Source organism: Dermacentor albipictus, chromosome 7 (assembly GCF_038994185.2).
Source record: "Dermacentor albipictus isolate Rhodes 1998 colony chromosome 7, USDA_Dalb.pri_finalv2, whole genome shotgun sequence".
Lineage (NCBI taxonomy): Eukaryota > Metazoa > Arthropoda > Arachnida > Ixodida > Ixodidae > Dermacentor > Dermacentor albipictus.
This window is the reverse complement of record NC_091827.1, coordinates 89,573,984-89,600,768: the sequence shown is the minus strand read 5'-3', so window position 1 is coordinate 89,600,768 and position 26,785 is coordinate 89,573,984. Positions and strand designations below refer to the sequence as shown.

General features: G+C 49.5%; 1 protein-coding gene and 1 long non-coding RNA gene across 2 annotated transcripts in view; one reads left to right on the top strand and one right to left on the bottom strand.

Moving 5' to 3' along the window:
- Positions 1 to 26,785, bottom strand: part of LOC135916774 (uncharacterized) — a 37,423-nt gene continuing 10,638 nt past the window's right edge. Inside the window, exon 3 of the long non-coding RNA XR_010569062.2 lies at positions 1 to 137. This is a non-coding gene — a long non-coding RNA (uncharacterized lncRNA). The remainder of the gene's footprint in view (positions 138 to 26,785) is intronic.
- LOC135916788 (gustatory receptor for sugar taste 64e-like) lies at positions 78 to 26,785 on the top strand. The gene is made up of 5 exons (XM_065450240.2): positions 78 to 132; positions 8,281 to 9,364; positions 9,838 to 9,906; positions 9,984 to 10,073; positions 26,634 to 26,785. The coding sequence occupies exons 1-5, from the start codon at positions 128 to 130 to the stop codon at positions 26,712 to 26,714; spliced, it is 1,329 nt and encodes a 442-aa protein (XP_065306312.2). The 5' UTR covers positions 78 to 127; the 3' UTR covers positions 26,715 to 26,785.

Genomic DNA, 26,785 nt, shown 5'->3' with positions numbered 1-26,785 from the left:
CGTGAACCCGAAAGGGGTGCAGTGGATGGAACGTCGGGTCGTTGCGTTGTACGTTGCAGTCTTTCTCCGTCTTAGCAGGGAAAGAAGCCTGGTGCTGACGTTCCTGGAGTAGCTGCGTTGGCTTAACATGCGGTAAGCTGGAAACGAAGCGAAATAAGTGAATAGAATGTTAGTTTTCTATGACGTGTTTCGAGGCATATTTATCTGGTGAAAAAACAAAAAGAAAACGATAGTTACGAGCGCGTCGTCAGAAAAGCTATCAAGTAGTGTTTAAATACGGCTAGTTCGCGAAGTTCAAAATGCAAACAAGGGAGCCACACTATATGCTGCGTTATTTAAAATTGAAATTAAGAATAATATCCTAATGGCAGGCCTTTACGGTTATATAAGGTTAACATAACATCTTTTACAGAAATAGCAATGATCTGAACTGGTCCCGGAAGCTTAGTTTACCTACAGCCACAAAATACGACGGCCCCGAAAGCCGTCAATAACACTATAAATTTGAACAGCTTGCAAACGTAGGTTAAAATCCTCTCTGCCAGAAATCCTTCACGCGCAGCTCACAGTTACACATCGCTGCTTTATGACAACTGAATTGTTAAGCAGCAGTACACGAACTGAAACAATTCAGGGAATTCGACAAAAATTTGCAGCAGCACTAACGTTACGTACAGTGGAGGATTTCAGTCCCTAAGATTCGCAGATATTGTCCATTATCTCTCGCTTATTGCATTCGTAGCGGTAAGCCAACTATTTGCGCATCTGTCAGGCGGATGTAGGGTCTTATGGGGGATGCGCCAGGCGACGCTTATACTTTCAATTACGAAAGCTTGGGCATTTCAACCATAGTAGCGAATTTCGTTGCTTTAGAGGGTGGGCATAAAAAAATAGTCGCATAGTCACCCTAATAATATATTTAGCTTATTAGTAGAGTACTTTGCTGGGCGAGTTGGTTCGTAGCTAAGCCGACGTAGTCTGGCGTAAATAAAAAGAGGAAGAAGATGAAACAACGAAAAATGAAGGAGACAGAAAGATTTGTAATAGGCTCATTTCAATAGCCTTTACGGTTGGTGATGTTATCCACCGCAGCCGCCGGTGTACGTTGCAGCTATCGCCAGGAATAAAAAAAAAAGTTCCCGCCACGATCGAACCCGGACCCTCAACGCCGTAGTCTCTACTACACTACTCTACTAGCACCATTTTGCCAATGCTACTCTACCACTGCCCCTCGCCAGCGCTTGCTAGCTGCTGCGGAAACATGTCCTATACACGCGTCCTAGCTCGCGAGGAGTCGCGCGATGGGAGATGCGCGACGCGTAGCGTCGATACGTGCACACTTTGCACAGCAGTTGTGTACTATTAAGGCGTAAGACTTTAGTGGCTCATGCGTGTCCGGGCGCAGTCCGTGGTGGACGCAGGGAAGCGCTTATCACCGGCGAGGGGAGCAAGCAGAGGAGGCGCCATGCCTGTAGCGCTGCGCGAGTGGTCGCGCTGGAGAGCGCGGACATGCGCGTAGGGGTGCGCGCACATAGGCGACAAACCTAGCTGCCATATGGTTGTGATTGCATCCCATGCTCGCGGCCACGGCGGCGTCCGTTTGCAGAACAGTTCAGACAACAGCAACAGAGGCGGTCGTAGATGGGCTTTCGCCTATCGCAGTTCAGCTCGGCAAAGTGCTTATGGAGTTTTGCATCAGGTGGCAGGCGATGTAGAAGTCGCATCGGTAGCGGTACAAGGTGGATGGAGTAGTTTTGAAGAAAATGAAGATTAAGCAGATGTACCGTATACAAAAACACCACGATGAAAAAAGTGCAATGACGTTTCACTTCGCGAACGCGGGTACGTACGCGCAAGCGTACAAGGGCCATTCCTATATAACTGCGAGGGTAATGAAATATATAGACACCCCAGGCGCATTTCTGCCGTTGCCGTCACTTTTATGTTCTCTCTAATGCCATCTTCGACTGGTCGTTTCTGAGCGCTCTGGAGCGCTCTCGCGAGCGGCGTTGTCTTCGGCTGGTTGAAAGAGGGTGCCCGCCCTGCGTTCGGCTGGTTCTTCTCGATTGCTCTCCTCCACCTTCGAGCGCTCTGAGGCGTTCCGAGCCCTGTCGTCGGAGCAGTCGTCGAAATTGAAACGTCATCGCAGAGCCGCGTTGCTGCTGTTGGCGACGGCCCACCGTAACCTAGGCAACCTAGGCCACTGCGACGAACGCTCGTCCCGCCGGCGCGTCCGCCGGTTTTCCCGGCAGCGCCGGGAGCTTTCGATAAGCGAAACATCGGACGTTGGTAGTAGTCACGTGGTTTAGCATCTGCCATTGCCTCCTCTGAGAGCGAGTCGCACGTTTGGCTTGCGCGCTCGTCCTCTACCTCTGAGCTCGGGGAACGCCGGATCTGCCCGACTCTGCCTCGGGGGATGGAAGCGACCAGCCGAAGATAGCATAAGAATCCATAGAAATTCCTCGGCGATAACATCGTCCCCGCGCGCCGTATGCTGTATGTGCAACTGAAAGCGCGCGACGGCTAGGCGACGATTGCGGCGCACCCTCGCGTGCGCAAAAGAGGAAAGTGGGGAGGCAGCTCGCTATCTTCTGCCGCGCGCATGGTCACGGGGGGGGGGGGGGGGGAGTTGAAGGGGTCCGGTGTTGCACTCCGCCAGCAACGGCATATTTCGCTGCCGCACGAGCTTTATCTTAAATCGATCGGCAGAGTATAGGCGTACCGACGGCGCAGACGGCTCATCGGTGCATGGGCGCATTCTTCTCGCCGCTGAGCTTGTATTGAAACGACAGACAACACGACGGCCACTTCGCTCGCTGCTGCTGCAGCGCTTCCTCCAGGCCGCGTTTCGAGAGTGTCCGCGGTCGCGAGTGTGATGCGCTCATGTTTGTCCGTGCACGCTGTCGCCGTGCTTGTGAATTAGTAGTAAGCTAATGTTTTGAAGTTTATACGACTGATAAATTTAGTATCCAGTATCTGATAAATCTATTTGTCTAATATTCTTGCTTCCGGATTCGTCTTTCGTTTTTCTAAATTTCATAGCAATCTGTATCTCTGTAAGTGCAGAAGACTCTGCGAAATCGCACAATCGCTGCTAATTGCAGTCCAGCCTGTCGAGGTGGCCAAAGCGAAATGCGCCAAGCGTGTCAACGCGCTGGCTTGCCCGCGAGAAATTCATAAGTTCGTCTGTGCCGCTTGTCGGTGCATGCGACCGTGGCGTACACGTGTCGATAGCTGGCGCCCGTGCTAGACGTCCTGCATTCCTATCCTGCTGTTGGACCATTTTAATAATGTTTATTTAACTATTTATTAACAGTAACTTGCTGAAAATGATAAGTATACAAAGTAACGAAGCCGTTTGACGCCAAAAGGACGATGTTTGGCCAAATCCATGTATTACCCATCATTCCCATGCGGTTCGATCGCGCCGCCTGCATAAAATTTCCCTTATAGACACTAGCGCCAGAATTCGCTGAAGTGGTTGTGCGAAACTCTATGGCAGCAGCATTGTATCGGGCCAGTTGTCATACACAAGGAAGTTATGTGCTTAAACTTCTGGAATGGAGGTGGCTCTCTAAACGTAAAGCGGGTCGCCGCCATCTTGCTAGAGGCAAGAGGCCCAAACCGCAAGAGCGGCCGTTGCATAGCAGCACAGAGTACGTTCGTCTTGTTTATTGGTTGTGTGGTGTTGCAACAGTGCTTCACTGATTGTGGCATGCTTTCCGAGGGCAGTGCAACATCTCAGTAGGTCACAGCTGCACCAGTCGCGTAAAGATGACGCCGGGAGTAACGCCTTACTTGTAACATAAGCTCGCGTCGTCTGCCCAGGGCGGTCGTACGTCGTGCGTGCGTTTGCTTCAGTTGGCATCGGTTGGGAAGGTGCTCGTAAGATGCGCGTATGTCAAATTAAATATACGTCTGAGTCTTAGAAATACTCGCTGGCACGTCACTGCGTCCGGTTGTTATGTAGCTCATGCATGGGCTACATGTCAGAAGGAAAGAATTTGGATTTCGCCGCTGGCTTGCAGATATCTCGGGTTGTGCTCGATTCCACGTGCGGTGTGCTTGCGCGACGACATACTCTGTTTGGCTTGTAACGTGGGCTTTCCGCGCAGCGACTGCGATTTAATGGGGTAACTAGCAAAACATACGCGCATGCAGGAGGACACGTGGACAGGACGAGTGCTGGACTTACAAGGGAAGAGCTGCAAGTTAAGTTCTCGTTCTCATGGCCACTTCTCTTGCGTACGCGCCCTTATGTCTCATAGGTCTCCTGTTTAACAATTTGTGCCAACTAGGCCAGCAAGAAGTACTGAGCTACAAACGTAGCTTGTAGAGTGAATCATTATGCATTGTGAACGTTCGGGCACCAATTGGAAATATTTCCTGCTGTTCCAGTGTCTGTTGAGTGTTTCTGACAGAGTTTTCAGTTGCCGTGTACGTTACAATAAGAAGTTCTGGACGGGATGGTTGGGTGGCATCAATTTCTCTGACTACATATGAAATATGGAAGGACGTGTACAGTGAAGTTCATTGCGTAAGCGCTAGCTTTAGCATAGACTATCAAGTTGCTGAGGATGGTAGACACATAGCTTGCGGTGCCTTGTGTAAACCAGCCCGGCAATGCTGTGTACTAAGAATAGCAATTACCGTATTTGCACGCAAATAACAGGACCACGAATATAACGCGAGAAGGATTTTCTGTCTCTGAGAAAACAAATGAAATTCCTCACTATAGAAGTTGCTATACTAGCATGAATTATTACTACAAAAGCAGGAAACAACGCTAGAAAGCGCATGCCCGCAGGGCTTTATTCATAGATATTTCGAACTGCCCTCGCAAAATAAAGTGAAAGGTCGAGTTCTGGCGTATTCATCCCTGTCGGCGAGAAAGGCGTTGTCGTCCATTGCATCCACCAAAGTTACTGGACAAACATCACTTCAGAGTCGCCTCCGACACAAAGGAACACGGCAGAGGTTGACGTGGATTACGCGTTGGTGCAGTGCGTGACATAGAAGACCTTTCACTTGACGCGCCGCACAGCGGCGCCTATTTTATGTTTCACGTCATTTAGTGGGAAAACAATGATCAATGTTCATTATGCACTCACATCACAGTCAGTTTCTATGGAGAGACCGTTCGTAGTTTAACCAAGCTAGGAAGTGCGAATGGCAAAGCGTCGCGCCGCTAATTTTTCTCAAAGCCTGCAGCAATAAATCGATGCAGGAATATTTTTCATCGGCAACAGCAACACGCAAGTGCGCACTGGTATACTTTCTAAAGGGTTTTCTTTTTTATACTTCATCGCGTTATTGCAAACAAAGGGATCGCCACGAGTATACCACGGCCGCATATGCTCGAGTCACGCTGTCTTGCCTCTGGCCATATGGCTGCTGAAGGCATCACTCGCTCTCGTGCGCGGAGGCTGGTACTGCCATTTCAGGAGTTTTATATAACCTTGTTGGTCTCCCCATGTGAGATGCGTGCCACGTAGTGTCGATACGTGCAAATTTTGCATTGCAGGTGCCTTGTATTCCACTAGGTGTAACGTCATGTAGCAGTTGCATCGTATCGGGCCACGTCTCAAGGCATGTGTGCCGCGTAATCTTGATAGCCATGTTTCCTCTTCAATATAGCACCTCCTGGCAAGTAACGTATAGAGGTGTGCGCAAGCATGTATAGAGCTGCGCACAAGCACGTATAGAGCTACGTACGGATAGGTATAGAGCTACGTATGGGTACGTATAAGGCTAGGCACGGGTACGTACAGAGCTACGCACGGGAACGTACAGAGCTACGCACAGGCACGTATAGAGCTACGCACAGGCACGTACAGAACTACGTGCAGGCACGTAGAGTGCTACGTAGAGGCACGTATAGAGCTACGTACAGGCGCGTATAGAGCTACGTACAGGTACGTATAGAGCTTCGTATATTTACGCCTAGAGCTACGTATAGGTGCGTTTAGAGCACCGTATAGAGGTGTGCGCAAGCATGTATAGAGCTGCGCACAAGCACGTATAGAGCTACGTACGGATACGTATAGAGCTACGTATGGCAGATGCGTGCCACGTAGTGTCGATACGTGCAAATTTTGCATTGCAGGTGCCTTGTATTCCTCTAGGTGTAACGTCATGTAGCAGTTGCATCGTATCGGGCCACGATACGATGCAACTGCTACATGTAGACGAATTCGAAATCCCACAGGTAACGCCGGAAGAAGTAAAGAAAGCATTGGGAGATATGCAAAGGGGGAAGGCAGCTGGGCAGGATCAGGTAACAGCAGATTTCTTGAAGGATGGTGGGCAGATTGTTCTACAGAAACTGGCCACCCTGTATACGCAATGCCTCATAACGTCGAGCGTACCGGAATCTTGGAAAAACGCTAACATAATCCTAATCCATAAGAAAGGGGACGCCAAAGACTTGAAAAATTATAGACCAATAAGCTTGCTGTCTGTTGCCTACAAAGTACTTACTAAGGTAATCGCAAATAGAATCAGGAACACCTTAGACTTCTGTCAACCAAAGGACCAGGCAGGATTCCGTGAAGGCTACTCAACAATAGACCATATTCACACTATCAATCAGGTTATAGAGAAATGTGCGGAATATAACCAACCCTTATATATAGCTTTCATTGATTACGAGAAAGCATTTGATTCTGTCGAAACCTCAGCAGTCATGCAGGCATTACGGAATCAGGGTGTAGACGAGTCGTATGTAAAAATACTGAAAGATATCTATAGCGGCTCCACAGCCACCGTAGTCCTCCATAAAGAAAGCAACAAAATCCCAATAAAGAAAGGCGTCAGGCCGGGAGATACGATCTCTCCAATGCTATTCACAGCGTGTTTACAGGAGGTATTCAGAGACCTGGATTGGGAAGAAATGGGGATAAAAGTTAATGGAGAATACCTTAGTAACTTGCGATTCGCTGATGATATTGCCTTGCTTAGTAACTCAGGGGACCAACTGCAATGCATGCTCACTGACCTGGAGAGGCAAAGCAGAAGAGTGGGTCTAAAAATTAATCTGCAGAAAACTAAAGTAATGTTTAACAGTCTCGGAAGAGAACAGCAGTTTACAATAGGCAGCGAGGCACTGGAAGTCGTAAGGGAATACATCTACTTAGGGCAGGTAGTGACTGCGGATCTGGATCATGAGACAGAAATAAGCAGAAGAATAAGAATGGGCTGGGGTGCGTTTGGCAGGCATTCTCAGATCATGAACAGCAGGTTGCCATTATCCCTCAAAAGAAAAGTGTTTAATAGCTGTGTCTTACCAGTACTCACCTACGGGGCAGAAACCTGGAGGCTTACGAAAAGGGTTCTACTCAAATTGAGGACGACGCAACGAGCTATGGAAAGAAGAATGATAGGTGTAACGTTAAGGGATAAGAAAAGAGCAGATTGGGTGAGGGAATAAACGCGAGTTAATGACATCTTAGTTGAAATCAAGAAAAAGAAATGGGCATGGGCAGGACATGTAATGAGTAGGGAAGATAACCGATGGTCATTAAGGGTTACGGACTGGATTCCAAGGGAAGGGAAGCGTAGCAGGGGACGGCAGAAAGTTAGGTGGGTGGATGAGATTAAGAAATTTGCAGGGACGGCATGGCCACAATTAGTACATGACCGGGGTTGTTGGAGAAATATGGGAGAGGCCTTTGCCCTGCAGTGGGCGTAACCAGGCTGATGATGATGATGATGATAGGTACGTGAAGAGCTACGTGGACGGCTGCAACAAGGCAACGTCGGGCTCAGCAGACCACTGTGCAGAGTGCAGCACAATCCGCAGCTCACCGTCGACGTCGAGCGGGCAGTTCTGTTCATTCTCGTCGACGTAAAGAGATGCCGCCGCGAAGTCCGTCTAATGCGTGTTGCTGAAAATGGAGCTCTTGTGGGGCCACTCCTCCAGCTTACGTTGTGACTGTGCTGCGTGTGCCACGCAGGTCTCTTTTTTTTCCACACTGAAGATGGCGCGATAGAGTTGAACACCTTGAAATGCTGCGTCTGCACTATCAGGAAGCGAACACGAATGCATAGATTGAAGTTAATGACACCTGTGACGTGTGCCTGTGTTAATTGTGATTGTGCCTTCGCGCTGCACTATGTCGTTAACCAAACACCAACTGGGCCAACAAGTCATCCTGCATACCATCTAAGATAAAAGCGGAATCAAAAGCGTAGAATATATCTGAAGGTTATCACACATACAGATTGTTGCAGAGATATTTCTAGTGCAACATTTCAGTGTTATTTGTTTCTTTTTTATAGGGCACTTGCGGCGCTTCGAGCAAGGCTCGCTTTCTCCTGGAGACGCAACCTACGCAACAGCGGGAGTGGCGGGGCAACGCTAGGAATCAGCAAACCGAAGGTTGACTTTGTTGTCGCTGTCCAGCAACCAGCAGCTGTTGAGTCAAACAACGCCTTGATGGTAACGAGAATATTGTGGTACAGTAGGCTGTCTCGCTTTTTCGGATGCCTTTTCATCAGCAACCTAAGTGGAAAGACGTTGAAGAAAGCCACTGCAACGTGGAAGAGCCCGTACACCGTCTACGCCGCTTTTTGGTTTTCAATGTTTCTAGGCTACCAGACCATCGCCTTGGTATCCACGTCAAAGTCCGTGGATAAAGACAAAACATTTCCTCGATACTTGAGGTTTGTTTCCTACGCTATCAGTGTGGCGAAGGTGTGCGTAAATTACATGTGCTTTTGCCTGGGTTCGAAAGGCTTGCTCGAGTTCTTACGGAACGCGACGTTATTCGAGAGGTCAACCTCGTTTTCACCCAGAGTCAAAAGGAGGCTCAACTTCGCCCGTCGCGCGTTTAACGTGACAGTCAGAACTGTGCTCGTTGCATCTTTCATCGGTGCATTTGGCATTGCTGTCACGGAAGGTATGAGAAAGCTCCCTTCAGCGCCCTTGCATTGGCGTCTGGGGATTGGAGCGGTGGTTCTTGGCAGCGAAGTGGCCTTCTTCATGTACGAATCTCTGGTGCACGTCATCATGACGCGTTGCTCGGAAGTACTGCAACGGTACCTCGAATCCGAGTTGGCAAGGCTCGAGGCTAACTGCACGACAGACACTCACTACGCGCAGTTGAGCTCGGTGTCGAAGATTGCCATGGTTCGCGTGAACGTATGCAAAATAAAGGCTCTCAAGAGGAGGCTCGACAAGATTTGCGGCCCAGCGATCGTGGCTTCCTCCGCCAGCCTGCTAGCGTTGCTCTGCCTGAACGTGTACAGATCGTTCACTGTGGATGTGCATGAGTTGGAACTCTGGTTGCCGATCGTGTATACTGTCTACTGTTGCCTCTGCTTAGTCGACATGGCTTTTGTAAGCGACGACCTCGCAAAACAAGTAAGAAACGCTTGTCCTTATTGGACCACTCGTTGAAGTAGAGCATATTGCAATGATTATTTGTAATAAAGATAACCGTGCCGAGCTATGCCGATACTAAAACATTGAGCAGGGCGGAAACTTTTGTTTGCTGAATGTTTGCTCTTTAGAATACTAATGTCTCTTAAAACAAGAAAATTCTCGCGTATCGGGCAACGTAAACTAACACTACAGTCTTTGTTCATTGTGTCGATTCGCTGCAGTCAATAACAAATGTTATGATGATAGGTGAAATGTGAATATCGTAACAGCAACAATAATAGCAGCAACAAATAAATAGTGGGATGCCCTGAAAACAGAAATTCTTGTTTTGAGCTGCAAGGTAAAAGCGACGGCAAAGAATAAAGAAAATTATGACTTGAAAATACACATTCTTGTTACCGCTAAGCGCCTTTGGCGAGGTCAATAAAAAGTGCACAAATTATGGTTTTCAGACGAGGAAGGTAAAGGACGCCGCCAAGACAGTGACCATGCTGTACTCGCCGAAAGAATATTTTCAACAGGTCAGTGATGACTTTCGACAAATGTTAACACCGCCGAGACCGTGGAATTTCTCATAGGCGTTTCTGTCTTGTTGCAGGTACGGTATCTTCACAACACCATCGAACCAGAGGAAATGTGTTTCACCGGTTCCAACTTCTTTCGCCTTGACAGAGGACTTCTTCTTACGGTATGTAAGAAAAAATTGCGTTCTGTACTTGGTTAATGGCACCGAAGCCTTTCTCTTCATGTGACGTTCATTTCTTTGCTCTGGCTCACCGTATCGCACTGAAACAATACTGAGGAAGGTTGGTTGACTCGCAGTCTCATACCGCAATCAGTCGGGTAAATTAAGTGACACTTTGAGCGGGTGCATTTCGCCGTTAATGTCACTCGAAAGTTGTCAGACGGAAATGTTTAGTGACGCTTGCTCTGGAGTGGACTTGCTAGTGAATGTGTTCGAGTAGTGTGTCGAAACAGAACAAAAACAAAAACGAAAAAAAATAGTTCCTTTCCACAGAGAAAGGAGGATACCCGGCGAAGCTCTATTGGGATGACTATAGTGGCAATTATATTTATTTATATTGTACTGTAAAATAGGGAGCAGTGGGGCTGTGGCTAGGAGAGAGACAACGACGACGAGAAAGAACAACCTTGTTTCGGTGCTCGGTCGGCTACACTACCGCTCGCTGCTCCAACGTTCTAGTCGCGAGCGCTTACTGCTCAAAGTGCTTCGCGACATTTGGTGGAAGGTGCTGGAACTCCGAAGCCGGACGATTCCTGTCACATCTCCCATGCCTGAGGAGACTAGTCCTACCGCGCCTCCCATGGCACCGCCTCCAGTCGTCTGTCCTGGTGCGCCACGCCAACGGGATCCTCCCATATTCAATGGCACTGACGATCATGACGTAGACGACTGGCTGTCATCATACAACCGAGTGAGTGCCCACAACAAATGGTCTGAAGCTGACAAGCTTGGCTACGTCCCATTCTACCTTTCCGGGGTCGCCCATCTTTGGTTCCGCAACCATGAGGCTGACTTTTCCACCTGGACAGCATTCCGAACGGCACTTCAAGAAGTATTCGGTCGCCCTGCTGTGCGCAAACTTCGGGCTGAACAACAGCTTCGCTGTCGTGGCCAACGAAAGGGCGAAACTTTTACGAGCTACATTGAAGATGTAGTTGACATCTGCTGGCGTATAGACCCAGATATGACCGAAGAGGCCAAGGTCAAGAACGTCTTGAAAGGCATCGAAGATGACGCCTTCCAAATGCTCTTGGCAAGGAATCCTCAGACGGTCAACGGCATCATAACGCTTTGCCAGAGCTATGAGGAGCTGCGCAAACAACGGCTTTCTACGCGCCAAGCACTCGCTCCGGACGTCGCGCTTTCAGCTCTGAGTGATGGTGTCACTTCTACTCCTTGCAGTTCAGAAATGTTTGACAGAATCAAGCAATTTGTACGAGAAGAAGTGGCGCGCGAACTCTCTCTTCTGCCACTCGCTCCAGCCTCAGAGCCGCGCTTGTCTCCAGATCTCAGTCACATGATACAAGAATAAGTCGCTAACGCAGTACCACTTGCTCATCAACCGCCTCCTACGCCTGTGCCACTTACGTACGCTGCCGTTGTCGCTAATCCAAGGCCTCCTTCTGCAGGTAATCAATCCAGACTTACCAGCGGCTTTCCCTCACCTCCGCAAGCAGCTGCAACATAATCTCCTGCCCCCCAAGCAGCTACTGGCCGCCACAGCAGCCCGTGCGCCCACCTCGGCAGTATTTCCAACAGTCACCGCCCGCTGTTCTCAATCCATGGCGCACCCATGACAATCGGCCTATATGTTATTCGTGCGGCCTACCCGGGCATGTAGCACGGCTTTGCCGCCGGCGTGGATGGTATCCTTCGGATTCTCCGAGGGCACAAAGTAACGGTTTCGACTCTCCATCCCGTTCTGCTACTGCCGCTCAGCCCTTCGAAGCCTCGTCTCCTGCTTCCCGAAACTTCAATACCCGTCGGTCTCCGTCTCCCCGTCGGCGTTCTCTGTCGCCGTATATCCGTCGTCCTGAAGCTATCCGAGAGGAAAACTAAGGACCGCAGTTCCGGAGGTAAGAACTGCGATCTCAGCGAACTCCTCAAGACGTCATTTATTTCCTGCGAACGTCCTTGAAGTTTATGCAGAAGACATTGCCGTTCATGCGCTTGTAGACACGGGAGCAGCAGTATCAGTGATTTCGGAAAAGCTTCGTCTTACCCTTAGAAAAGTCGCGACGCCATCTTCTGCCATTTCGTTACGTACAGCAAGCGCTGCGCCAATTGAACCCTTAGGGAAGTGTACCGTGCGTGTTGTTATAAGCGGCGCTTTATACCATGTTGAGTTCGTTGTTCTGCCTCGCTGCTCCCATGCCATGATTTTAGGATGGGACTTTCTGTCCTCTCATCATGCCGTTATAGATTGTGCCCGTGCTGAACTCGCGCTGTCGCCATTCGGCACCAACGTTTTTGAAGATGCTAATGACACTTCCGGTCGTGTGTTCGTCACCGCCGACACCGAGATTCCTCCATACTCTGCCGCACTTGTACCCGTTTCCTACGTTGGGTTTTCCGACTCCACAGTTCTTTTCACGCCGTCTACGCTTGTTGCTCGCTGCCATCCTTTCTTGCTTCCTTTTGCCCTTCTTGTCATTCGACAAGGTTCGAGCGCACTTTATGTATCGAACCTGTTTCCTTGCCCTGCTAGGCTGCTCCACAATGAGTGTCTTGGTTATGCCGACGAAATCGAACCAAGCTTCCTTTACGATGTGCCTGACGATCCGGCTTCTCCTCCGGTTGACGCTCTGGCCCTTCAAGTTTCTCCTCCCACGCCGCTGTGTGACCCAACATTTTACCAGAGTATTCATCCCAACCTCACTCCAGCGCAGTACGCCCAGATCGTCCATCTTCTAGACCGCTTTCGCACGTCATTCTTCCTACAACAATCTCGCTTAGGCCGTACTTCCACTGTTGTCCATCACATCGACACCGGCAACCATGCGCCTTTACGCCACAGCCGTATCGTGTATCCACCACGGAGCGTAGCGTGATCGCTGAGCAAGTTGCAGACATGCTCCAACGCGGTGTCATACAACCTTCACACAGTCCCTGGGCTTCCCCTGTAGTGCTGGTAAAAAAGAAAGACGGCACAATTCGCTTTTGCGTGGACTACCGGCGACTTAATAAGATCACACGCAAGGACGTTTATCCGCTACCCCGTATTGACAACGCGCTAGACTGCCTCCAAGGTGCTGAATTCTCCTCATCCTTAGACTTACGATCCGGGTACTGGCAAGTGCCAGTGGCTGAGTCAGACCGTCCGAAAACGGCCTTCATCACACCGGACGGTTTATTTTAATTCACCGTGATGCCATTTGGCCTGTGTAATGCGCCTGCCACATTTGAAAGAATGATGGACAACATCTTGCGCAGCCTCAAACGGCAGATATGCCTGTGTTATCTGGAAGACATCGTTATCTTTTCACCGGACTTTTCTTCCCACTTACTTCGACTTGAACGCGTCCTAAAGTGCATCGCCGATGCTGGCCTCCAGCTTAACTTGAAGAAGTGTCACTTCGCTGCCCGGCAGCTGGTCATCCTCGGCCATGTCATGTCGAAAGAAGGTGTATTCCCTGATCCGGCGAAACTACAAGCTGTTGCCCAGTTTCCCGGACCAAGACTTTGAAAGAACTGCGCAGCTTCATTGGATTAGCGTCATACTTTCGCCGTTTCATCCGCAATTTTGCCACTATAATAGCACCTTTAACGCAGCCTCTTCATGGTGGCCACAACCTTTCAACCTGGTCACCGGATTGCGATGCCGCCTTCGCAAAGCTGCGTCGTCTCTTGACGTCACCACCAATCCTCCGCCATTTCGACCCCAGTGCTCCAACTGAAATACACATGGATGCCAGTGGCGTTGGCCTTGGGGCCGTTCTCGCTCAGAGAAAGGCTGGCTTCGATGAGTACGTCGTTGCCTTCGCCAGTCGTGCACTCACTAAACCTGAATCGAACTATTCTGTCACAGAAAAGGAATGCCTCGCTATAATTTGGGCCATAACCAAATTCCGTCCGTATCTTTATGGCCGCCCGTTTGACGTCATAACTGATCACCATTCGCTGTGCTGGCTGTCGTCCTTAAAAGAACCGTCCGGTCGTCTTGCTCGATGGGCCCTTCGACAGCAGGAGTAGAACATTCATGTGCTGTATCGTTCTGACCGAAAACATTCGGATGCGGATGCCTTGTCTCGTTCGCCACTAACAGACGAGGCTAGCTTCCCGAAGGCCTCATTGTCCGAGTCTTCCCTTGCTGCCACGGACATTCTTCTGGAGCAGAAGAAAGACCCATGGATTGTGTCCACGCTGCGTTTTTTGTCCAGCCCATCGACACCCACTAACAATCGCACATTACGTCGCCAAGCACATCACTTCTCCATTCGCGACGGGCGCCTGTACCGTCGCAACTACCTCCCGGACGGCCGCAAATGGTTGCTTGTCATCCCGCGACACCTGCGTTCGGATATTTGAGCAGCGTTCCACGACGATCCCCAGTGCGCGCATGCGGGGGTACTGAAGACATACGCGCGTCTACGCCTTCGTTACTACTGGCGGGGGATGTACCGATTCATCCATCATTATGTCCGCTCGTGTCTGGTTTGCCAACGCCGTAAAGATCCCCTTCGTCGGTCAACCACCCCATTGCAGCCTTTGCCTTGCCCAGCACGTGCTTTTGATGGAGTAGGCATCGACATTTATGGACCTCTGCCAACCACGTCAGATGGCAATCGCTGGGTAATCGTGGCCATCGACCATCTTACACGCTATGCGGAAACTTCCCCTTTGTCCAGCGCTTCTGCACGTGACGTCGCCTGGTTTCTCCTGCACCACATCATCCTTCGCCACGGAGCTCCCAGGGAATTACTCAGTGACAGAGGCCGCGTCTTCCTCTCCGACGTCATCGAGGCTCTCCTCAAAGAATGCCGCATCATTCATCGCACCACTACTGCGTATCATCCGCAGACTAATGGCATGACCGAGCGTTTTAATCGCACTCTTGGTGACATGCTGGCCATGTACGTTGGATCCGACCAAACCAAATGGGACCATGTTCTACCTTTTCTGACCTACGCTTACAACACCGCCACGCAGACTACCACGGGATTTTCGCCCTTCTTTCTCCTGTACGGACGCGAACCTTTTTCCACAATGGATACTATCCTTCCGTACCGCCCTGACTCCACGGAAACAACTACCCCATCCGAAACTGCTGCACACGCAGAAGAGTGTCGCAAGCTTTCCCCTATATTTACGTCAGAAGACCAGCAACGCCAGAAGCACCATCGAGAAAGTTCCAATGCTCCTGTATCCTATGCTCCTGGCTGGCTAGTGTGGCTTTGGGTTCCAGCCTCTACCACTGGACTGTCACCGAAACTCGCGTCGAAGTACCAAGGCCCATACCGCGTGATCAAACAAACGTCTCCAGTCAACTATATTGTGGAACCCCTCGAGCTACCTTTGGATCATCGCCGTCGTGGACGCGAAATTGTGCATGCCCAGCGTCTCAAGCCCTAGTAAGATCCGCCTGTGCTGTCCTACCCGTAGGTCGCCGGGACGGCTTCCTTCTCCGCGGGGGAGATAACTGTACTGTAAAATAGGGAGCAGTGGGGCTGTGGCTAGGAGAGAGGACAACGACGACGAGAAAGAACAACCTTGTTTTGGTGCTCGGTCCGCTACACTACCTCTCGCTGCTCCAACGTTCTAGTCGCGAACGCTTACTGCTCAAAGTGCTTCGCGACAATATGTTTATTGCTATATTGATTGACTAAAGATACACGTAACTTCGTGGTTTTATAGTCTTTATTTTGTCTAGTTCGTTACCACAGTTACCATAGCTTTGTGGTCACTGGGGTACACCACGATCGGCTCTACTGATATGCTAGACAGTTTATTGCGTAAGATTAAATTTGTACAAGACCGGTGAAACCTGGTCGGCACGTTGACGTCTGTGTAGCATGGGTCCTTACTATTTGGCTGCCATTAAATGTGAGTAAAAGTGATTTACTGGTGTTTAGATGCGGTTTTCATTTCGATATACTACAAAAAAAAACCAATTCCCCAGATGGAACACCTTAAATATGTTGCGTCATATATGATGGAAAGCTGAAACAGAGCTCACACATCGAGCACGTAGCGTGTAAGGCAGTGCGTGCCGTAGAAATGCTTCGCAGGCTCATCAAATGATCCAGTAAATGATTATATGGCTTACGTAGGGACACTGTACTAATGATATTGTTACACGAAGAATCTGTATACAGAGGACACATTTACAAGGCAAGACATACAAGGCTGCAGCAATGGTAGGGCTAGCGCGTGCACACCACAAAGCCAAACCGCCGTCGTCGACATCGCCCAAGCAGCGATTACTAGATCGCCGCCCGCGACATTACCCGCTGTTGGAATCCCACCGATGGCACCGGCTGTTGGAACCTCAGTGCTGACACCCGTTATTGCAATCGGACCGCTGGCGCCCGTTGTTGCAAATGGGTCGCAAGCCCCAAGGGTAGCGTTGGCCTGGCGGCCTGGGGCACACTGGAAGCATCCGAAGGTCCCGGCAAAGCATGAGTCGACTGCTAACAGAACAACTTGTTTATTCTAGCATCGCAAAGAGCGGGCGGTCAGGTCGACCGAAGTGGAGAGACGGGAGAGCACGTTACTCAACAGAAGAAATCGGAGCCTCTCTTGGGGTCCGGGGGCAGCTGCTTTTATACTCTTGGCGTCGCGGGCAAGAAGGAAGGTCACGGGACGACAGCACGTGACAGTGGGGCACAGACACGCTGAGAGACACGTTGGGACAAGGAGGTGAGGCATCAGCCGGGCCGGCGCCGGTCAGACCTCCTCGCTTCACACTGGGAGAGCTCCTCTCCCCGGCTGCCGCGCTTTGACAAGCGTGGGCACACACACACACACGCACACACGAAGACACGTGGCACTGAAACATGCCGGGACGCGCTCCGCGGGGATGCGTCGCGGCCGCTCCGAACGGGCCAAAATGTCCGCCGCTTTGAACGAAGCCCCGGCGTCCGTTGAATCCGCGCCGGCTATACCGCGCGTCGTAGGCGAAACGTAACACCGCCGGCCGCAGAAGCACCGTCCCAGTGCAATTAGGGCTCAGGTCTAGAGTGGTACAGTTCAAGGGGCGAGACATGGGCCATGTCAATCGGGATTGTTGGAAATGCTGACTTAGGATTTAGTGGAGCGATCTCATAGGCCACACTAGTGACTTAGCTTACGACGCGTTAAGGGCCACCATAATGTGAGATAATTTTTTAGCATAAACCAACGCGACGTGATGGCAACCACAGCAAGATGAGCTACCTAGAGGGAAGTTCACCTCTCGATGTCGGTGGTCATAAAGGCATTTTTGGTTAACCTGTGAAGCCGATAAGCGATCATGGGACATCTGGCGGACGGTGTCAGCATGGGCAAGAGCATCACTAGCACAGGCAGTGAATTAGTCTGCGTGAGGATGGAGTATGGTGCCCATGGGCAACGGTGGGTCATTGCCAAGTAGTAGATAAAAAAGGCGAGTAGCCAGCTATGTCATGACCGGGAAGAGTTGTAGGCGAAGTTCACAAAAGGCAAATCTTCACACATGTAACATAGCAAGTATATCTAATAGGGCCCGGTTGAGGCGTTCAGTAAAGCCGTTTGTCTGTGGATGGTACGCAATGGTGAACTAGTGATTGGTCGAGCAGGAGCGAATAATATCGTCGGCTACTTTAGAAAGGAAGCAGCGGCCGCAGTCCGTGATTAACTGACGGGAAGCAACGTGGCGCAGGATGACATTGTGAAATATGAAATCGGCAACGTCAGTAGTACAGTTGGTGCTAAGCGCTCGTGTCACAGCTTACCGCGCTGCGTAGTCAGCAGAGAATGCAACCCATCTATTGTCATTGTTTGACACGGGAAAAGGCCCTAGAAGATCGCCTCTCACCTGGAAAAATGGTCCGTAAGTGATGTGAAGGTGCTGGAAGCTGTAAGCTGGCAGTAGGGCAGGTGTGTGGTGCCTCTAGCAGAGGTCACAAGTTGCAACGTATTGTCGCACAGAACGGCAGAGACCAAGCCAAGAGAAGTGAATGTGGATGCGATCACACGGCGGTGATATGCCTACGCGTCGGGCATCGGTGCATCTTGAAGCTGACCCGAAACAGCTGAACGAAGATGCGCGGGAACAAAACGCAAGATCTCAGCGCCGTCAGGAAGGGCGTTGTAGCGGTGTAAGATGTCGTTGTGAAGCAGAAACATCCGTAGGGAAAGGTCGGAGTGGGGAGAGTTGAGAGCGTCTATAATTGGCTGCAAAGGTTAGTCGTGGCGTTGTTCGGCAGCTATGTGCACGGAGATGTAACGGAGAGAACAAAGGCTTTAGGTTCATCTTCCAATGTAATAGGGGATTGAGTAGGTATCGGGACAAACAGTCGGCATCTCAACAAAGCCGTCGAGATTTGTAGAACACAGAAAATGTGTATTCTTGCAAGCGTAGGCCCCAACGTCCAAGGAATCCAGTGGGGTCCTCAGGCGAGGAAAGCCAGCCAAGGGCATGGTGGTCTGTAATAAGTGAGAAGTACCTGCCATGCAGGCACGGTCGGAATTTTTGATGGACCAGACGAGACCTACGCACTCACATTCTGTGATGGAGTACTATTGCCACGATGGCGACAGAAGGCCCTTTGCGTAGGTGACCACCCGGAGTAGGCCCTGCTGCTGTTGTGCGAGGAAGACGCCAATACCGTGGCCACTGCATCGGCACGAGCGTCCTTGTTGCCTGATGGGTCGAAATGTGCTAGAGCAGGTGGGTTTGTTAGGAATGCAATTAGCGATAGAAAGGCATCAGCCTGTTCACAAACCTAAGTGAAAACGACGTTCTTCTTGAGTAGGCCAGTGAGAGGGCGGGCTACTTCCGCGATGTTCGGGACAAAACGGCGGAAATAAGAGCGTAGGCCAAGAAAACTGCGGACGTTCTTGGCTGGCCACGGATTAATAGCGTGAGCTGACAACCGCGCGGACTTTTCAGGGTTTGGCTGCACACCTACAGCGTCAACAAGGTGACCGAGTACGCAGATTTGACGGTGCAGGTTCGGTGCATTGACGGCGCAGATTCGAATGCGCTACTCCAGCGCCTCGTCCAACGTTGTTCGCAGCAAGACGATCGTGCTTACTTGAACGTTTTGTGACGTTGATGGTTGACGCGATTGGCAGAGACAACGATAACTACGCGTTCTGAAATAAAGAAAAAGAAATGGGCATGGGCAGGACATGTAATGAGGAGGGAACTTGAGCGACGGCCATTAAGGGTTACGGAGTGGATTCCAAGGGAAGGGAAGCGTAGCAGGGGGCGGCAGAAAGTAAGGTGGGTGGATGAGATTAAGAAGTTTGCAGGGACAACATGGCCACAATTAGCACAGGACCGGGGTAGTTGGAGAAGTATGGGAGAGGCTTTTGCCCTGCAGTGGGCGTAACCAGTCTAATGATGATGATGATGATGACGACATGTTCTTCGCCCGTGGAGCAGACCACTTGCCATGGAATCTGTCCATCGTACCTAGAGCTGCGTATTTCATTTATTGAACACTCGTCTTTCCCATCCACGTTGATTTCAGTCTTCGCCGTTCACAACGCGAAGTTAAATAGTAGAGTTGGTGTGTACGGAATGCGGATACCAAGACGAACTGGAATATAAGGCTTCAGCACCAAAATTTGGAGAAGTTGGACTACTCAGGAAATAAACTACACCGTGACGAACAGTAGCCCTAGCTGCTTAACATACTGTTCTTTGCCTTCGGCAGCCGGAGGCGTTCATTCAGTCACATAGTTTACATGGAGAGCATCAAGTTTAAAGAGATTGTAATTAACGCTTAATTTAATTTCCTAGGCTCCTCGACATTGTTTTTATGTCGAGGAGAGCAACAATGCTGCCATGTTTTAGTTTCTTTACTAAGCTGCTCTATATTGACACGCGTACTTATCTTTATCGGGCGACCGCGTTTCGCCGCTTAACAACTGTAATTGCACAGCGAGGGACGCGCCTGCATGTATCCGACGTTTCTGGAAAGTTATCGATGCTTCTATTCGCTGTCTGTTGTCGCCGAACCTTATGTTATCTGATTTCATTGCCTGACGCGAATGGTGTAGAACTTTGTGGAAGGCACGCGGGTCCGAGCGATTAGTCTGGAACATTCGACGACTGCTCTATAAAAGCCGACGCGCTTGACCCGCTGATCAGATTTTCGACGATCGCCGACTGTGTTCGCCGCTATCGTTGCGCTTTAAGTGTAGCCTGTTTTGTGGGTACAGGTTCGCCCAATAAAAGCTAGTTTTGTCTTTCACAGTACTGCTACTGTGTTCTTTAACGTCACTACCACGTGACAATATACACAACATTATTAAAATACCAAAAGAGGTGTTTGAGCCCGGTAAAGGTACCGGCTACTGCACATCCTAAAAACAAAATTAAATTGAGGTATTTTACGTGCCGAAACCTCCATCTGATTATGAGGCGCGCCGTATAGCGGGGGCAGGCACGTACCCAGGATTTTTTTTCGGGGGGGACCCACCACCTCCATCATCATCATCATCATCATCATGATTTAGGTCCACTGCAGGACGAAGGCCTCTCCCTGCGATCTCCAATTACCCCTGTCCTGCGCCAACCGATCCCAACTAGCGCCCGCGAATTTCCTAATTTCATCGCTCCACCTAGTGTTTTGTCGTCCTCGATTGCGTTTCCCTTCGCTTGGTACCCATTCTGTAACCCTAATGGTCCAACGGTTATCTAACCGGCGCATTACATGACCTGCCCAGCTACATTTTTTCCTCTTGATGTCAATTAGAATATTGTCTATACCCGTTCGCTCTTTGATCCAAACCACTCTCTTTCTCTCTTAACGTTATGCCTAGCAATCTTCGTTCGATCGCTCTTTGCGTGGTCCTTAACTTGTTCTCAAGTCTCTGCCCCATATGCACTGGCAAAATGCACTGGGCAATGCACTGGAAAATGCATTGGCACTGGACATATTGCACTGGCAAAATGCACTGATTGCACACTTTATTTTTCAATAATAATGGTAAGCTTCCAGCCAGGAGCTGGCAATCTCTGCCGTATGCGATCCAACCTATTTTTATTCTTCTGTGAATTTCCTACTCATGATCAGGGTTCCCTCTGATTAATTGACCTAGGTAAACGTACTCCTTCACAGTCTCTAGTGGCCGACTGGCCATCCTGCTCTCTTGTTCCTTTGCCCGGCTATTTATCATTATCTTCATCTTCTGCATAACAATATTCAACCCCACTCTTACACTATCTCTGTTAAGGTCTCCTATCATTTGTTGTAACTCGTCTGCATTGTTGTTGAATAGAACAATGTCATCGGCAAACCGAAGGTTGCTGAGATATTTGCCGTCGATCTTTACTCCTAAGCCTTCCCAGTTTAATAGCTTGAATTCTTCTAGGCACGCAGAAAATAGCTTTGGAGAAATTGTGTCTCCCTGTCTGACCCCTTTCTTTATCGGTATCTCCCTGCTTTTCTTGTGTAGAATTAAGGTAGCTGTAGAACCTCGTAGATATTCTAACGCGAAAGATGACTCAGTAAGACGACAAACTATTTACAAATTATATTTACAACAACGGTTGCAGCGCTGACCGGTTAGATTCACAGCGCGAGCCCAGTTCGTTCTTCCTCATCTTTCCTGGGGTGATGGCGCCTACGCGCCTCGTTCAAACAAACAAATACCTCACGCATGTAGCAATATTTTCCAAGCTTTTTACGTAAGCGTTCTGTACTCCTTGATTACGTAGTGCTTCTACGATTGCTGGTATCTCTACTGAATCAAATGCCTTTTCGTAATATATATAAGCCACATAGAGAGGTTTATTGTACTCTGCAGATTTCGCGATAACCTGGTTGATGACATGGATGCGATCCATTGTAAAGTATCTCTTCCTGAAGCCAGCCTGTTCCCTTGGTTGACAAAATCCAGTGTTAACCTTATTCTATTGGAGATTATTTTGGTAAATATTTTATATAATACTGGGAGCAAGCTAATGGTCCCATAATTGTTCAATTCTTTAACGTCTCCTTTTTTGTGGATTAGTATAATGTCTGCATTCGTCCAGTTTTTTGGGACCCTTGCAGTCGATAGACACTTCGTATAAAGAGCCGCCAGTTTTCCAAGCATTATGTCTCCTCCATCTTTGATTAAATCGACTGTTATTCCACCTTATCCTCCCGCTCTTCACCGTTTCATGTCTTGCAGGGCCCTTCTGACCTCATTGCTAGATATAGGAGGGTTTCTGCATCCTGTTCATTACTGTTTCTAAGTGAACTATCGTGACTCCTCTGGGTACTGTATACAGGTCAGCTTAGAATTTTTCCGCTGCTTATCTTCGAGATTGCTGATGATATTATCCTTAGTATATTTTAGTGCATACATCATGGTTTGTCCTACGCCAGGTTTCTTTTTTACTGATTTCAGGCTGCGTTCATTTTTTACGGCTTCTTCAGTATTTTTTATGTTATAGTTTCGAATATCAGTTATTTTCGCCTTGTTGATCAGTTTTGACAGTTCCGCGAATTGCGTAACGCTGCGCGGCCGCCAGTCCCATACAACCGCGTAGAGCGCAAGACTGCGATTCTAGACGCACTGCGCTCACTGCGAAGGGTTTGAAAAACACCCACATAAGCACAGCAGAGAATTGGCTACTTGAGGCGGTTCGACCGTAACTGTAGAAGCGTCATTCAAATTGTTCTCCACTTCCGGCGGCGATTTCTCTACTTCCTTTTTAAATAAAAAGATGTTGATCCATAAATGTTCTCATAAACAACGGTTAACTTTTTTATTATTCGCTTTTGCTTGCAGTTTGGTTGTTGCCTTGGCTCTCTCCCTTAGTAGATCGCTAAATATCTCAACTCCTTGCGATTTTTGTTTCCAGTTGCCAATTTTCCACGAAAAGTGCTATACAGTTAGGGAAAAACAGACGAGGTAACGGGCGACAGTCATCTTGCTTATGGGTTTAATTGTTATTGCAGGGTTTTTTCAAGATGGACGCTCTTTCACATTATTTTATTTCCCACCTTATCTAACCCATATCACGTGTTTATGGTTCCGGACATCTGTCAGCGTCGCGGCGAGCCGTAACTCAAGGAAACAATGAAGCAAAGGGATAAGTTAAACGCAAGTGGCGTTTTCTCCGGCCGCAACTCGTTCTATGAGAGTACAGACAGACCAGCTGAGCAACAGCCGCATCCCTCTCCTGGTCCCAGGATCAGCCTGAACAAAGAAGGTTGAACTAACAAAAGCAACAGCTATGCTCGTGACGGTTGAATAGATGGTGACAACTGAACGCATCTCGAGTTAATCGCGCGGGTGCGGAATCTACGAGAAAACTGTCCTTCACATTACAAGAGGTGCCGTTAACTACCGCCATCTAAAAGGAGTGAAAAAGGCAGCATAATGCTGACCGATGAACAGCTGCGAAGTCTCAACATTGATCTGGCGGCGCTTTAGGAATGTGTGAGGAGTGGTGGCGTGGGTGGGGAGGGGGGGGGGCTATGCCATTTGATTTCGGGGGGGGGGGCCCGGGCCCCCCCGGCCCCCCCCCCCCCCTGGGTACGTGCCTGAGCGGGGGACTCCGGACATGTGGATCACCTGGGGTTCGTCATAATGCACTTAAATGTAAGTAACCCGGGTGTTTTCGCATTTCGCCCCCATCGAAATGCGGAAGCCGTGGCCGGGATTTGATCCCATGACCTCGAGCTTAGCAACCCAAAACCACAGCCACTAAGCAACCACAGCAGGTAATCCTAAAAACAAACTGGATGTTAAGAATACCATGCGAAGTAGAGGTACGGGGTAAGTTGAGGCAGATAAGATCTCATTCTGGCGGAACGCGTGCAGAAATGTCAAACAGACAATGTCATATGAATGAAAGAATGTGTATATTAGCTGTGATTACTTCAAGAAAAAAAATACATTCCACACAAGAAGCACTTTCACTAAACATGGGGTACACACCCATGTACAGGCTCGTCCACTCTTAGGGTGAACACGGCTCACCGTGGCCGCGCTCCGCGGGGCGCCAGTGCGTCCGGTGCGGCGGCGCATCGAAGCGAAGCAGCGGAGGCGCACACGGGCCCAGGGGAGGTGCTTCGCGTCGTCTGCTACAGCGCTGGAGCGCACCGCCTCTTGCTTTGTTGTACACTTCGCTAGTGACTGAGTGACCGAGGCGGCATTGCGGGAAGGCGTACTTCACTAAGTGGAGCATTTTCCAGCTGGTTCCGTCTACAGCTTGTGAACAGCCTGCTTAATCAATATACATAAACAGAAACAAGAATCTCACAAATCTCTCAAATACAGTCATTTTCTTCGCGTTCCTAATTAGGCTGGGGCCTAGAGGCGACGCTTGATAGTCGTGTCAGGGACGTCACTCAGCCTGAAGCTGTTCTTAATTTCTCCTATGGTGGAGGTCGGGTTTGCAGCAGCCGCTGCAACAATGGTCACTCTTTGCCGCGTGTACGGGGAGCATCCGCAATTCTTCCATCCTACTTTTAAGCGTGGACGATTCTATTTACAGTTTTCAGTGGCCTTTCTGTCATCTCCGATATAACGCGTTGAGAATAGTTTTGTAGGCACAGATCTACAGTGCGTCGTCTTTCTTTTTCCAGTACCCGCGACATGGCTAGTTTCCAAAGCACACCGGGGAAATGAAATTATCCTGCACTGTTACAGCGTTTTTATTGCCGAAGTGCCATGGCAACCAGCAACCGAACAAAATGCGATTCAGCATGCAAGTCGACGGAAATGCGTTTAATGGAAACACCTCTGGTGTCTTTCGATTTGGCGAGTCATCCCAGAATCTGTAACTCCTGAGTGGCCAGTCACCCAGTTGAGTAGTCGTTGGCTGCACCGCATCATCATATTAAGCTAGGATGGGGTAGCATGACCTACGAAAATAAAAAGGGGGGGGGGGCTCAGCGGTTGATCGGGCTGACGCCCATGGTCAGATAAAAATTAGACTGGCCTTAACAAAGCAATCTGGCTTGGGCCGGGCTTAGCGTTTACAAACGGCGAGTGCGTTTGCCGACCACCGGCATGCTGTGGGCAGACGACACCATGCCGGCCTCACGACCGTCGGTTTAAATGTCGTGGCCGCCTTCGTCCAACACACGGACCGGCCACTTCCCCACGACGGCAACAGCATCGCTTGTCCGCGGCAAGGGTTCCTGCGCCGTATTCATATTTGGGTTTTACCTACTCAGCCCAGCCCACCCCCGCCTACCCCCCCCCTCCCCAACAAAAAGAAATAAATTCCTCCTAATCTCCAAATTTATCCGATGCCCACCTCTATGGCGTAACTCCATGTGTCGCTTCGGGACGTATACCGCACAATTAGCAAATTATTATATGCAAGTGAGAATATGTATTTGGCCCATTCTGAGGAAGTACTGAAATGAAATAGAAGCGAATAACGACTTAATTACCCGGCAAGACGTAATTTAACCTAGAAAACAGACATGTAGATTATAGATTTCCCACTTTAATTACCTATTCGAAACGGACGGAAAGAGCATTCGCATGCGGCGTGCATTAATTCCAAGGAGAAAAAAAAACAACAAAAAAAAGCTTCGGCGCCGTATGTTTTACTTCACCTAATCAATGTAATCAAATAATTGACCGACGGTTCCTCAAAATGAGAATGCAACATCTCGCATCAGGTAGCCGTCAGAGGACCGGCACCGCTTCGGTGATTTTACATAAGCTGTGACAGCAAAAATGATTTTAGGTTTTTTATAGGGAGTAGAAAGATGAAAAGGGGGAGTAAAATGGGCGCCAAATCAGTTGCTATGCCGGGGAGAGCACTTTTTTACATCGCGTAAGCACTCCGTGCTCTCCTACCAGCGACATTATAGCGTCAATAAGAGAGTGCGAAATAGCGGATATCACTTCTTAGTTGTTGTTGTATTGCCCTCTTTAATGGTAAAATCCATGGCAAACATGATGATGCGTGATTGAACAATCGCTCTCTAACTTTCTGCGATATTTATAGCGGGTTTCGGTCGTTTTCTTAAGTCAATTAAGCACATTCGTTCTAGCATCAAGACATGCGGGAAACGGTGCGCTAGGCTCATCACATGATGACTCCAACCAAGAGCGCGCCTAATAGGTTTCTCGGTATGCACTACACCAAGTGCTGTGAAAGTAAAATAAGAGGGCCCCAGCCTAATAAAGAGCGCGAAAAAATGACTATTTTTACCCTCATCACATATGAAAAACATGCTAAGTGACTTATGTGGTGAGAAGCTTGCTTCTGTTTATGTATATTGATTAAGCAGGCTGTTCACAAGCTGTAGACGGAACCAGCTGGAAAATGCTAAAGTTAGTGAAGTGCGCCTTCCTGCAATGCCGCCTCCTGCACTCAGTCACCTGGGTCTAGCGAAGTGTACAGCAAAGCAAGCGGCGATGCGCTCCAGCGGTGTAGCAGACGATGCGAGGCACCTCCCCTGGGTCCGTGTGCGCCTGCGCCGCTTCGCTTCGATGCGCGGCCGCGCCGGACCCACTGGCGCCCCGCGGAGCGCGGCCACGGTGAGCCGTGTTCACCCTAAGAGTGGACGAGCCAGGACATATTTTGTCCAGATGATCGCAAAGGTGTATCTTTCTTTTGTTTTTCAGGTGACGGGCTCCGTAATAACCTTTGCTGTGATACTGATGCAAACGGGTGGTGATTTGAAACGTCGAATGGGACTGCAGTGAAGCCAAAAACCGGCAAGACCAAGCGAATGCCTCCCCACGTTCACTTAAAGGCGAATTAAGGCGAAGATTAA

Coding starts and splice junctions, on each gene's coding strand:
- LOC135916788 (XM_065450240.2), top strand. Junction 9,907..9,983: donor CGAAAGAATATTTTCAACAG/GTCAGTGATGAC, acceptor GTCTTGTTGCAG/GTACGGTATCTTCACAACAC. Junction 10,074..26,633: donor ACAGAGGACTTCTTCTTACG/GTATGTAAGAAA, acceptor TTTGTTTTTCAG/GTGACGGGCTCCGTAATAAC.